Consider the following 14,237-nt stretch of genomic DNA (forward strand, 5'->3'; position numbering starts at 1 on the left):
GAGGAGCATGTCAAGGATGACCTTTTTAAAAAGCAAGTAAATGGAAAGCTGAATAAATATCATGATCCATTTAAGAATTATAAGTTCATAAACTATATTTATATTAACTGGAATATATTGTATTCAGCTTCAATATTTCAAATTACATGCTTGGTGACATTTACTTTTAAAGGAGTAATGCTATTTTATCTGAATAATATTTCTATCTGTTAACGTTTGTTTTCATTTTAGGGAAGATATAGAAAAAGTTAAGTCATCGGGAGATTGGAAAGCAGTACATGATTTTTATCTAACAACATTTGATTCTTTCCCAGAACTAAATGCTGCATTTAAGGTAATAACACAAAAAACACATTTTTCACTTTTAATTTTAAATTTTCCAAAAAAAGATACAATAACTTAGCTCTTTTTCTACCTAATATTGACTTAAGCAGCTGATTAAACATATATATGTATTAATTTCAAAAAGTATACATATCAGAAATAAATATTACTTAAGTAATATCTTAAAGATTGTTTGCATTTCTACTAATGATGACGTTTGACTCCATTCTTTCAGTTTTAAAAAACAAAGTGATTATACTGGCTAATTGAACATGATAAGAAATAAATATTAAAAAGTGATTAAAATAATTCTTATACATTCATTTTTATTTCTAGCAACTTTGCCTAAAAGTTCTTTTTCATCATCCTACTAAAAAATAGTAGAAATTATGAAGGAATAGTTATGGTTCAAAATTACTAAGAACAGTCCTTAAATGTTATATACAGTTAATTCATTAATTGAATTTGCAGAAAGATGCCACTGCCTCCTTTAATACCATTGAAGACTCTGGGATTAACGCTAAATTTGTGAATGCTGTATATGATGCCTTACTTAATACTGTAAGTATTATTTATGAACAGATGCAAACAGTATAATTCTTTGTCTCTTTTGTATTTCAAAAGCAGCCACACAAATATTGTAATAATCACCTTGTAACATATAATTGTACAGTAAATTTAGTTGGAATTCTCAGAAAGTTAGGTATTTTTTATATTTTTTTAATTAAATGAGAATTAAGCAGAAAATACTTTTATGTCCAGTCCTTCTTTAGGAAGGCTTGCTGAAATAAAATCATGCTTCACTTAGCCAGCAAAAGGAGATAAATTATTTGATTGTATTGGCATTGCACTGAATCTATAGTGGTTCTCAAATTTTACTATGTATCAGAATCACAGGAAGGGCTTCTCAAAATACAGAGTTTCAGATTCAATAGGTCTGGGGTAGAGCTCAAGCATTTGTGTTTCTAACAAGTTCCCAGGGACCACATTTTGAGAACCACAGTGCTATAGATGAATTTGTGAGGAGTTGACATTTTTTTTTAATCCATGAGCATGGTATATCCCTCCGATTACTTGGATCTTCTTTAGTTTGTCTTGGTGATACTTTGTATTTTTCTGGATAAATGTCTTACACATATCTTGTTACATTTAGTTCTAGTACTTGATTTTTTTTTGATGCTATTGTAATACTTTCACTATGTGCAAACAATCATGGAACACTACATCAAAAACTAATGATGTAATGTATGGTGATTAACATAACATAATAAAATTAAATTAAAAAAAATACTTTCATATATTTATCTTTATTTACCATGCCAAATGCACTCATTAATTCGAATAGTGCATCAATAGATTTATTTAGATTTCCTGTCTATATAGACAGTCCTGTCATTTGTGAAAAATGAGACTTCACCTCTCCAGTCCTTTTATCTTGCATGTGTGGATGGATAGATGTAAGTATTTGCCTTGCACTGGCTAGAACCTCTTGTAAAATTTTGAATAAAAGAAGTAATAGCAAACATCTTTGTCTTATTCCTAATCTGAGTACTTTCCTGTTAAATACATGAAAAGGTACATTATTATTATGTATTGTCATGTGAGAAATGTAAATAACATACACATCCATTCAAAATGAGTAAAAAGGTTTTTAAGTACTGAATTGGCAATATTGTGCAGCAACTGGAACTTTCATACCCTGATGAGGTATGAAACTAGTACAACCACTTTGGACAATTGCTTGGCATTATTTACTGACACTAAGCATATACATATACTGTGACCCAAAATGTTCCACTCCTAGGACATTTGTCTGACCTCTTTTGACTTGGAATGATGTCAGTGTTTTATAGACACTAAAAAATTAAAACTACAACACACGGGGAAAACTCTCTAAAATGGAAATAAGATTTTTTTTTTTAGTATTTGAATTCTTAAACTATATAGGAATGTTTTTTATGCCTTTTCTGCCTTTTCCAAATCCAGTAATGAAAAAAAAATCTTATTTTTTTATTGAACATAATTTCATTGCACTTAATAATGAATTGTGGATCTACCTGCTAATTACAACTTTTTACTGGTAGTAATAAATATATTTAAATACATGCAGTCATTTATATTGTTAAACATGCTAATCTTGGACTCGTGTTCATGATTTTATCCTGCCAATCCAGGGAAAGTGAAAATTTTTTCAGTTATATAAAACTGATGTTGGTCATCAAAGGGCCACCATATATGTTTGTGCAGTTTGTCGTGCACGGCACATCCCAGGGAGCATTCTCGTTGTAATCTTATGTCATTGGTGCTCTAGCACTCTCAGATGTGAAAATAATACTATCATAAGCAATCCTCAGTCATCAAGTCTGATTTTAACTATTGAAACAGATCTGTAAATATAAATAACATATAAAAGTCACCTAAGTACCTAATCCTAATTATTTTGATTTTCTTTTGCCTGTAGCCTCAAGACATTCAGAAGACAGTATTAAAGGGAATCATTAACAGCCTATTACGAGAATGGAAAGGGTAATTTTAACAATATTTAGCTAATCAATATAGATAGTTAATTTCTACATACATCTTTAATGTATATGCATGTATTTTACTCTCAGAAAAGATTTTAGTTGTTTTAAAAACAGATCAGAAAGAAATTATAAACCATTTATAACAAAACAAAACACTTATGACAAAGCTTTTTAACTTGAGATTTGTGACTTCTCAGGAAGGTTTATATGTGGGCTTCACAGTATCTGTGAATCCTTTAAAATTATATATAAAATTTGTTATGTACAGATATATGTGTGGTATAAAAATGGGATGCATAGTTACATCAGTAACCTAGAATTAAATTAAATGGACATTAAATTTAGCTTTGGATTTCTTGGTAGCTAGAGCAGTTTTTCTTCTTTAAGGAAATGTAAGTTTGGCTACTGAAATATATTTTTTCCTGGAACTAAATCTTGAATCATTATATAAGGAATGATGGGCAATGTAATTGATAATGTTCAAATATCACTGGATATGCAGAACACAACAGTATACTTTGAAAAGTACATGTTATTTAAATTGATACTATTTAAGTAGCATATAACTTAAATAATAGCTTCTACTAAAGGCAAAGGAATACCATTAAATTATAATTCAAATGTTTGTATTAAGCCCCATTTAAAAATAATATCAAAATTATTGAATGTTAAGGGACACCTGGGTGGCTCAGTCTGTTGAACACCTGACTCTTGGTTTCGGCTCAGGTCATGATCTCATGAGTCTTGGGATCCAGCCCTGCATCGGGCTCTGCACCCAGTGAGGATCTGCTTGAGATTGTCTCCCTCTGCCCACTCCCCATTCATGTGTGCGCTCTCTCTCTCTCTCCCTCAAATAAGTAAATAAATCTTTAAAAAAAATTATTAAATGTTAAGTGTACCCCATATTTTTTAATAACATTGCTCTGATTTTCAAAGAAATTCATGGTTATTACAGTAAATGTAGAAAAGGCACTGCGAGTATTATAAAAAAAAAGTAAACATTAACATTTTGCCATCTTTTTTCTGGTCACCTTTTTGAAACAAATGAAATCATACTGTATAGTTTGATGTGATTTTTAATAGCATTTTTCCTAATTTGTCATTATGGTAGTAAATTTGCATTTTCCTTGAATTGTATGGTTTGGGTTGAACCCGTAGTGCTTCACTGAAAACGGAGAGATTTAGAGTGTAGGAAAGCTCCTGAGAGAAGTGGAAGCCCAGTGGCCTGACCCCTCCCCGGCCTGAGTCCCCTCTCATAAGCACACTCTCGCCGCTTTCCAACCCTACTCCTCATGATGATTTGATGTGATTATCTATCAAAGGAGCATGTGGTCTTTACCCAAAAGTCTTGTTTTATTTTGGATTTTTTATAACAACAACAAGATCTAAAGTTTACTGTTTATTATGGGCTAGGCACCTAACAATCTTCCATGTATTTCTCATTGAATCTTCACTGCAATTTTATGAAATAGTTAATATGATTATTTTCATTTCACAGTGGAGGAAACTAATTTACAGAAAAGTTAAAGAAGTTGCCCAAGTTAACACAGTAAGTGCCTGAGTCAGGATTAGAACCTAGGCAGTCTGGCAAAGAGCCTGTGATCTCAACCACAACTTCAATGCCCAGAACTGTGTACTGCATTAAAATACTAGTACATGGGACAGGAATTTGGAAATTGTCATGGTATTGCTATAAAATGGAAAAAATAGGGCTCGCCTATCACCAGGAATTTCAATATTTATGAATTGCCCTGAGTGTTTTAAAATATTTTCAAATTGGGGTGCCTTCGGCTCAGGTCATGATCCTGGAATAAAGCCCTGTGTTGGGCTCCCTACTCAATAGGCAGTCTGCTTCTCCCTCTCCCTGTGCTTCTCCCCCTGCTTGTGCTCCCTCTGTCTCTCTGTCTCTGTCTGTCTCTCATAAATCAAATCTTAAAAATAAATAAATAAAATATTTTCAAATGTAATTTCTAAAACATAACAGTAGTCCCATTCAGAAAATAGTCTGACAATTATGTAGACTATTATAGACAGAAATAGTTTAGAAACCTTGTAAACAATTTAAATCATTATTCAGTCAAGATAATTCTTCCACAAAGAAATGTTACTGACTAAACATTTCTGTATACACATGTGTATACATATTTCAAATTTTAACCCGTATGTTATATATTTATATTTCAGACTATGTAGCTTTACATTTTGTAAAGGTCATTTAGTACATTTGGGGCAGTGGTTTATGTTTTCAGATTTGTTTTGTAACTATAACAGAAAAGTAACTAATCATTTGGTCATTTTATTTTCTTAAAGGAAATTCAAGGAGATACTGGGAGATGAACCTTTTTTCCCCCAGCATTTAATTTTGAAAAATTTCAAACCACAGAAAAGTTAAAGATAATGAAAACTCATATACCTTTCACCCAGATTTACCAGTTGTTAATTTTATCCCTCATTTGCTTTTTGCTTTCTCTCCCTGTGCATGAGTGTGTGCATAATTATTTTTTTAGTAAATGGAAGACATCATGACACTTAACCTGTAATTATTTCAGCATATATTTCTTAATAACCTTTTCCTGCATGACCATAACACTGTATCACACCAAACAATTTTAATGTTTTTCTAATAGTACTCTCGAAAATGCAGTCCACATTTAAATTTCCCCAGTTGTCTCAAAAGTGTTCTTTAATATCTGGGTTTTGGACCCAGTCAAGGATCATGAATTGAATCTGGTAATCTTATAGGTGAACCATTTTTAATTCAAGAAGTTACTTTAGAGTATTTTTGAGAGTGTATTCAATAGAATCTGAGAGGGTGAGAAAGAAACACTCATCAGCTTTGGGAATAACAAAAACTCTTGGTCAAATTTGACAATGTGAAAATCCAGATTAACATGGAAAAAAATTACAAATTAGTTACATCTCAGAGGTATTCAAATATGAATTTAATTTCCAATTTAATTAGAAACATACTAGATACATTTACCATGTGATTTGATTTGCAGATATTTTTATATCTATCACTTCAGAAATAGATATATAAACACAAGCGTATTTTCTTTCTTCAGTGCATCAGTATTTTTAAATGAGATATCAGCTATCCTTTATTAAAACAAAAATATAAGTATTCTAAAATTGTTGATTATTCATCAGGCTCTAAACTCTTTCCCAAGTTAGTCATATTTACCTCATAAAATGTTATAGCCTACTTAATTTACCTTTCTCTTTTAAGATTTTATTTATTTGAGAGAGAGAAAGCATGTGAGAGCACAAGTAGGGGGAGGGACAGAGAGAGAATCTCAGACCCCTTGCTGAGTGCGGAGCCTGACACAGGGCTCTATCTCACAGCCCTGAGATTCTGACCTGAGCTGAAATTTAAGAGTCAGATGCTTAACCAACTGAGCCACCCAGGTGCCTCTACTTAATTCATCTTTTATGTGTCTTCGGAACCAGCCAAGACTAAGCACAAAAGAACCTATATTCCCAGCATATTATGAATCTGTTACTGTCTCAGTAATCATACATACTAACTTAAGTCTCATTTTTGGCTTTTACGAACGCAGTTCTCACAAAAACATGTACTAATCATTTTTTGTTAGATGCTATAAGATTAAATACTAATCTGTAATCAATTATGCTTATTTCTTTTACAGTCCACGAACAAAAGATGATCTTAGAGCATATTTTATACTTTTACAGGTAAGAAAGCAAGAACTCAAGTTGTCTAATTTAAATCTCAGTCTATGCATGTGTTAAGGGAAAGGATATGAAGTACTAAGTATTATTTTGTGCAACATTATTGATGTTTTTTGATTATAGTGTTCAGAGCACTAAAGTTATAACAAATAAACAATGGGAAGCTAAATTATCTTTGGGATTAAAATTTTAATGTAGTTCTTGCCTTTCTGCTGTGGTATTCAGGAACAAGCAGAATGGAAGCACCTCTTCTTCCTCCAGTCAACCTCTTATAACTAGCTTTAATGGGCTCCAAAACTTTCTTTTATTTCCCAACTAGTAGGTTTCTAACTTCTCTAGGTATTTTTAATAAATGTTTCCATTAGAATTCTAATGGAAAATGGAAAAATCAAGGTGGTTGCTTATGTTTGCTAAAGCAAAGGTGATGAACTTTTTCCTCTTGAGAGACACGGATTCGTAGATACACAAAAATAAGGTCAGACAAATGAAAAGCAATTTTTAGTTTGTATTATTTTTTTGAGAAGGAAGTATGTTATTACATAGCTAGCATACTGCTTTTGTATTAGTCTTTACAATTTACAAAAGGTGTTTGTACATATTATTATCTCATTTAAAGGTAAGAAAAAATTATGTTAAATAAGATACAGTGTTGGGGTACCTGGGGGGCTCAGGCGGTTAAGCGGCTGCCTTTGGCTCAGGTCATGATCCCAGGGTCCTGGGATTGAGCCCCACGTTGGGCTCCCTGCTCAGCGGAGAGCGCACTTCTCCCTCTCCCTGCCACTCTGCCTACTTGTGCTCTCTCTCTATCTCTCTGTCAAATAAATAAATAAAATCTTAAAAAAAAAGATACAGTGTTTAGTTAAATATTATGTCCAATAAAAGGAAATATGGACAGTAGGAATAAAAGAAGGGGGAGAAAGGAAAAAAGTAAAAGTGGGAAAAAGAAGTTAAGTAGACAAGAGGTAGTTGAAAGATAGAAGAAGGAAAAGTAGAGGGTAGGAAGGACAAAAGCAAAACTAGAAGAAAGGGAGGAAATGTATGTAGATAGTAAAAGCTAGAGAAATGACAACTGAGGTTCAGATTTTGGGAGTGAGTCTGTTAGTCCGCAGTAAGCTCTGCCAATGATACCTTCTCATGAGCACCGCTAGGTGAGGCTCTCAGCAGGAGGCACTTTCTGATTTTGAATTTGTCCTTGCCAGTAAGTCAGTTTTGTGAAAAATGCATGGTGCTCTCTTAGTTCCCACAATTTCAGTTTATTTTTCAATGATGATATTTTTTTCCATGAAGTTTTGAAATGCACATTGTGATAAGAGTTTAGGTTGTAGAGATGTAACTAGAGGCTTCAAGCAACTCCTTCAGTGTCCCTTTGACATTTGAAAGTTGTCAGAAGCTGTGATGTGGCTCTCTCCTTGTTCTTTGTGAGACATGCAACTAATTCATTTCACAGTGGCAAAAGTTTCACAACCAGCTTTTACTTCATTTTTCTAGGATTCTTTTTTTTTTTTTAATCGAGGAAGAACTAGGTTTTTTGTTTAATTGGATGATAGTGATTGGCATGGAGCTAGGAGCCTTACATACATTTTCTTTTCTACTACTTAGAACAAGTAAGATAGATACTATCATTCCTATTTTAGAGATGAGGAAATTGAGAATCAAAGTTTAAGGAACACGCCTAAGTGATAGAATCGGCCCTCAGACCCAGATGTCTTAATTTCAAAGCCCGTGCTTTTTCTGCTATACCACAGCCAAAATCGAAATTTCTGTTAATTAAATAATTAAACAAATAGATTATTGTTTTATAGGATTTCACCCAGTATTTCATAATCTCAAATTTAGTTTCCTAATGTACCACTTAGTTCATTAAGCTTAGTGTCTTTTCACATGTTAACAAAATTCTAACACGATTATCTGTCTTATCTTTTTCAGAATCCTCAGTTCAGTAATACGTCTACGTATGTCATCCACGCTCACTTGCTGCGACAGATAGCTGCCTTAGTGGAAGCTGATCATCATTTCCTGGTCCACTGGCTTAAAAAGTAAATCACTCTGTCATATTAATAAGAACTCTTATAATCATACAGTTTCAAGTTTGATATTAGTGATTTTATAATAAAATATATTTAAATGTTTTCAGGTCTTTAGAAATGATCTTCTAATTAACAGTACTTCAAAGCCAATTATAAACATATACCTTAGTACCACAGAGAGGGTAATTAAAAATGTTTTTAAAGCAAGTAACCATTTTGCTGGTGCAAACTGTTGTTGAGGTTTCTATCCACTGCTTTCGCTTACTACACAGCACCTGCCTGTCGGTGGTTTTCATATAGCTCAAGATGGTGACCGGATTTTCTCAGATACTATTTCAATGTGTCTTTTTATTTCCTATCTTTATATCAGTCAGTCTCACCATTACTTACATAGTGCCTTTTCTTTACCTAGTAACATCATCATAAAATATAGTTTAGCCATCAATATCAATTTATAAAAAATACACTCTGTTTTTTCATAGAGCTATACTCACATAAACAATGACTTTTCTCCATGATTGATAAAAGGTTAGAGGCAAAATATTTTCAGAATTAATTTTAAATAAAATCAACTGTCATTATTCATGGTATTTATGTTCTATAAAGTCACTGCTAACACTGAATTAACAAATACTGAATCATTGATCCTACAGGACATAACAGGGTTAGGTTCCCTGAGCTGCTGGTCTAGCATCCCCATCAACCGATGAGTACATGATCTTATTTTTACTGCATTGCATGTAAAGACATCTTATTTAATAGAAGTTGGTGATTCATTAGCATTGAACTTGCGACCAACAGCACTATGACTAATGTATGAACAAATTTTATCTAACACAAGTTTATTCTCCATAAGGTACCTCACATTGCTCTTGTGCTTTAGGAACACTAAACAGAACTTTAGCACTACATTTTGGGAACCATTTTAAAACACCAGAATTACTAATCAAAAAGCACAAAAATGTGGAAAACATGACACTAAGTAAACTGTGTAAAGAATACTCATTTACAGTATGGGAACTAAAACAAGAAGGCAGTGTTTCTTTGTTCGACCTCAGCTGGGAATATGCACATCTGGCAATTCACATTTTTTGCCATTCTGCACATCTGCAGATGACCATGACTGAAAGCTCCACTAATACTGATTTTGGGGTTACAATTAAATTTTAGGAAGTAGGCAAATTTGCAAATACTGAGTCTAAGTAACAAGGATTGACTCAATATTGAAAGCCTTAAAAATGAAATGCCTAATGCTAACGTTATAGTAATTTTGGTGTTTATTTCTTATTTAAGAAACAATACTCCAGGTAAGATTTGTATCTTTTCGAATATTTGGCAACTTAAGAAATAGAATTTGGGGGGATGTTCTAAAATTTTATGTGTACAGGATACACTTTGATATCTAACGTATTGCCAAAATAGAAGATGTGATTTGATTGGAATTATTTCACAATCTTTACCAGATTATCCCAGAAGAGGTTCAAACAATTGGTAGAGAGATTGCTGCAGTTTATTTCTTTGCGCCTGTTTCCTGCAAAGCCTGAAGAATTTCCACCTATAACAAAGTGTTCCTGGTGGATCCCATCAGCATCCAAAGTGTTGGCTTTACTTAGTAGGTTTTATTACTCTGTCTTCTCTTTTGTTAAATATTAGGGACATTTCTGTAAGGATCTCAAAGTACTGTAGAGGCATTCTTAAATTTTAAAACCTTCCTTTGAAGTGAAGAGTTGTGATTTATTTCCTGTTTTGATAATGGATTTCACATTTAATGTATAGCATGAAAAAGCTTTATGCATTTTATTGGGCAGTATTCTGTATTCTGGCCATCTGCTGCATATGACCTGCTAAGTAGAGACCCCTAAGAAACAGGCACTTGCGTTGATTCCCGAGAACTCCTAGGAGAGAACACTGATGGGAAAGTAGGGTAAAGAGGGGCTCACCTGTGTACTCCCTTTACTATACTGTTCTAATCCTCACCACAAGTTTTTTTATAAAAGCAAGAAATGATTGGCTGCATCTGAACCACAATTTTTTTTAAAGATTTTATTTATTTGAGAGAGAGAGAGAGTGAGCACGAGCATGGGAAGGGCAGAGGGAGAAGCAGACTCCCGCACTGAGCAGAGAGCCTGGGTTGCAAGCTCAATCCGAAGACCCTGAGATCATGACCTGAGCCGAAGGCAGACACTTAACCCACTGAGCCACCCAGGTGTCCCCTGAACCACAATTTTAAAACTACTTTTTTAATTAGGAGCTACAGTTGGCTTAAAATAGGAATTTCTAGATAAAGTCTGTCTGGTGAACATGAAAATGTTCTTATTAGAATGAATTATGCACATGTTAGAAAAGATCATTGTTAGAATTTATCTTTACAGATACTGCAAACAGTTTGGTTCATCCTCCCCTTATTCCTTATACTGATTTCTATAATTCGACATTGGATCACATTGATCTCATGGAAGAATACCACACCTGGCAGAGCTTTGGAAACTCTCACAGGTACAATCAGAAGCTCATTTTGATTACTTACCTAAATGAAATACTATTCAAAATAATGACTGGATGTTAAATTTGTATAAATTTAAGTATGCACATATCTTTATATATAAACTTATAGTTTAGATATCCAGCCCTGAAACATCATTATATTTCTTAGGGCATTTTCTTTTTCTTACGTTTTGAATTTATGTACATGTTAATTTGGTTTTGGTTTGATTAATAGCATCTTTTTAAGAAGGGCAAAGTCGTATCTTAGTATGCAAGTTTCTTGTATCTTCTTCTGTATGCTATCATCCAGTACAGGGGTCACAAACCTTCTCTGTAAAGTCCTAGATGGTAAATATTGTTGACTCTTTGGACTGTACGAACTCTGGTATACCTCTGTAACACCAAAACAGCATTAGAAAATATGTAAATAAACAGGTGTGTCTGTGTCCCAGAAAACTTCCTGTACACAGGTGGTAGACCATATTTGTCCCATGGGCCATAGTTTGCCAATGCCTGTTGTAACACAGTGATCATACACATGCACACATACACATGTACAGTTCACTCTTTTTCTCCTTCATTCTGTAGAAAAAGTGGTTGTTCCTTATACACAACATAAAAAGAATGGGAGTTACAGCGAAAGGGCTTCACCACAAATTATTTATTACAATAGTGTAATAGGTTTTCAAAACACTTGACCAAATTCTTTAATATACTGCACCTATATCCACACTCATTTGGATTAAACCAGCATGACTATACCAAACATAATTTTTTCCCAGACCATGTGATATCTTGGAGAGTGTGTCTGTTCTGAAAGAGACTTAAGAGATATGGTAGGGATATAAGTAACCTCAAAACCCCAGATTAGTTTATAAATTGGTTCAATCTGCCAGGGACCCTTTCTATCAGAATTGGTCAAAACCATTGACTGGCCTTCTGGACATATCTCAGTCCACATCTGAACACTCAGAACTAAACAAGAATTGTTTCTGGGGACTTCGTTCTGTCGGATAGATATTTTCGTGACAAAGTGTATTTATTTTACAAAGACACTTTTTTCTCCAACTTTAACATAATTAGAGTGTTGTAGACAAAACCACAAAACAACTCCAAGAGTTACTCTGCATATTTCAGTGACATCTTTTAATACAGAGCTCTTCTAACCACTGTGCCACAGCGCTGTGTGCCAAGAAGGAGCTACAGAGGACTTTTGATCCTGTGACCCTTTCAGTTTGGGGGAAGCCAGCCTGAGGGCAGTAGTCACCTCTGGCAATGAACAGCCACGTCTGTTTATTTCAGTGTGTCACACACATAGTATCATTTTTCTATGTGCATGCCTAAGGAAGGGTTGAGCCACACTGTTTTAAAATACATAATAAGACCAAGATAGATCCTACTAAGGTCATTGTACTTCTTTCATTTCCAGATTTTTAGTTAGCCCTTAGTGATTCAAAACTATTACACATTAGTCCTGAACGACTTGTATTACCAGTTGCATTCTGGAGAAAGCTGTGTATCTGTGGCTCACACAGGGCGGTAGTCTCCGTTTGCCTCCTCGTGCCTTCTTCACACCCAGGGCTTCACTGTCGGTGGATGGCTTCCAGCTGTAACTAATGGATTCATTGCAGCCACTTCTCATGGAGTCTGGCTCCTGAAGTGTCCCTGTCACCTACTAGTTCTCTCTAAATGCATTTCTCTCTGGGTAGTTTGTGGCTTTTTTATGTAACACGGGATCAGCTCTGAAGGGAGGAAGCTAGTTATTTTCTTGACCTTAGATCATAATGTCGTGTCTTTACAAATACATACCATTTCATACTACTACACCCTTAAACACAAGACCAGCAGCAACATACTTCTTTTTATTGATCTTAAATTTATTACTTTGCTTTTTACTACTGTAGTTATTGCTAGATTTCCTCATTTCTGAAGCTTGCACATGAGAAATATCCATGTAATAATGGATTTTTGTAATTTCTGCCATGAACTCTCTGTCCTCATCTCCCTTCATGAGTATTCTGCCTCCGGGTTCTGCTGTGGCCATATTTCCACAGGTAATGATCTACAGGTGACTGTGCATAGACTGAAATGAGTTGTGTAAACCATATACGTGGTTAGTACATTTCAGAATGTGAGATGCAGCTTCCTCTAGAGAATGAACACACAGCGCACCTAGTAATGGTACGGACTTCACAAGGCTGTGGGGATTAAAAGAAGTGATGCACATGAAGTCATTTTGTAAATGGTAAAACACAATACAAAAGTAATGTTTTATATTGTTAGGAGGGGTACCTTAGATATTCCCTTAGTATAATTTTGCTAAAAATACGCCATTTTGCTTTTTCTGTTTTCACTTGTTGAGCAGGTTTTCCTTCTGTCAGTACCCATTCGTTATTTCTATAGCTGCAAAAAAAATCATTATTCAAAGAGACTCAGAACAACAGATGATAAGCATCGCAAGGGTAAGCCAGCTACAAAAACATATTTATGCTGACTATAATCAATATAGTGAATAATTTAATAAATACATCAAATGTCTTGTGAATTGTTCTAGCATAATCAGGAAATGTTAAAAATAAAATTCATTTCATAACTCCCTCCAAAAGTGCTTAAACCTGTTCACGATACAGGAAAGAGATAGGCCTCATCATTATATTATAAATAGAGCAGGAAGACGCAACACCTCTCACAGACCAAAGTACTGGGAACTTGTTGGACATCATGCTGTGGATACCACATTCCAGCTGCACAGTAGCCAGCACAGCACCAGCGGAGACTGCAGCGAGAGCAGGGAGTGTCCCTAAGAGCACACCACTCAAACCACTGCAGTATGTCCTCGGTTTTATGAAAATCAAATAGGAACAACCCCAAAATTAGGAGATGTACAACCTTGGGAAACTGCGAAATATGTCCAAAAGAGGTGAAAGATGTTTTATGGATTCTTAGGAAACCAAAAGGCATGGAGACCCATAGAAACTGGGATAGCAGCCTGATTGGCTGTAGGCAGCCAACCCAGCAGGATGAAGTTTATCTCTCGGCCTGTCCTTACGTGTCTCAGCACAGCACAGGAAAACTTACGTATGTTATCTAAGAGAGATGGACTGAGTGAGCAGTTTTTCTTTTGTTAGAGCTCTAGACTATACATTTCAATGCCCATATATTTTGAGTATCTGCTTTCGGGACA

At 34.4% G+C, this 14,237-nt stretch overlaps 1 protein-coding gene across 13 annotated transcripts in view; it reads left to right on the forward strand.

Annotated features, from left to right (window-relative positions):
- HECTD2 (HECT domain E3 ubiquitin protein ligase 2) overlaps positions 1–14,237 on the forward strand; it is a 73,827-nt gene that overhangs the window by 38,556 nt on the left and 21,034 nt on the right. For 7 of the 13 annotated variants that reach the window (XR_004819649.1, XR_004819650.1, XR_004819651.1 and 4 more), the window contains exons 4-11: positions 232–334; positions 796–885; positions 2,786–2,850; positions 6,500–6,545; positions 8,469–8,578; positions 10,033–10,181; positions 10,942–11,065; positions 13,419–13,515. Coding sequence is in view for 5 of the 13 variants with exons in the window: in XM_027596305.1 (XP_027452106.1) it covers positions 232–334; positions 796–885; positions 2,786–2,850; positions 6,500–6,545; positions 8,469–8,578; positions 10,033–10,181; positions 10,942–11,065; positions 13,419–13,515 (784 nt within the window). In the remaining 8 variants the exon portion in view is untranslated. Of the gene's footprint in view, positions 1–231; positions 335–795; positions 886–2,785; positions 2,851–6,499; positions 6,546–8,468; positions 8,579–10,032; positions 10,182–10,941; positions 13,516–14,237 lie in introns of all 13 variants that reach the window. The other 6 variants (XR_004819654.1, XR_004819653.1, XM_035724260.1 and 3 more) reach the window with 3 other exon arrangements.

Source organism: Zalophus californianus, chromosome 15 (assembly GCF_009762305.2).
Source record: "Zalophus californianus isolate mZalCal1 chromosome 15, mZalCal1.pri.v2, whole genome shotgun sequence".
NCBI classification, from domain to species: domain Eukaryota; kingdom Metazoa; phylum Chordata; class Mammalia; order Carnivora; family Otariidae; genus Zalophus; species Zalophus californianus.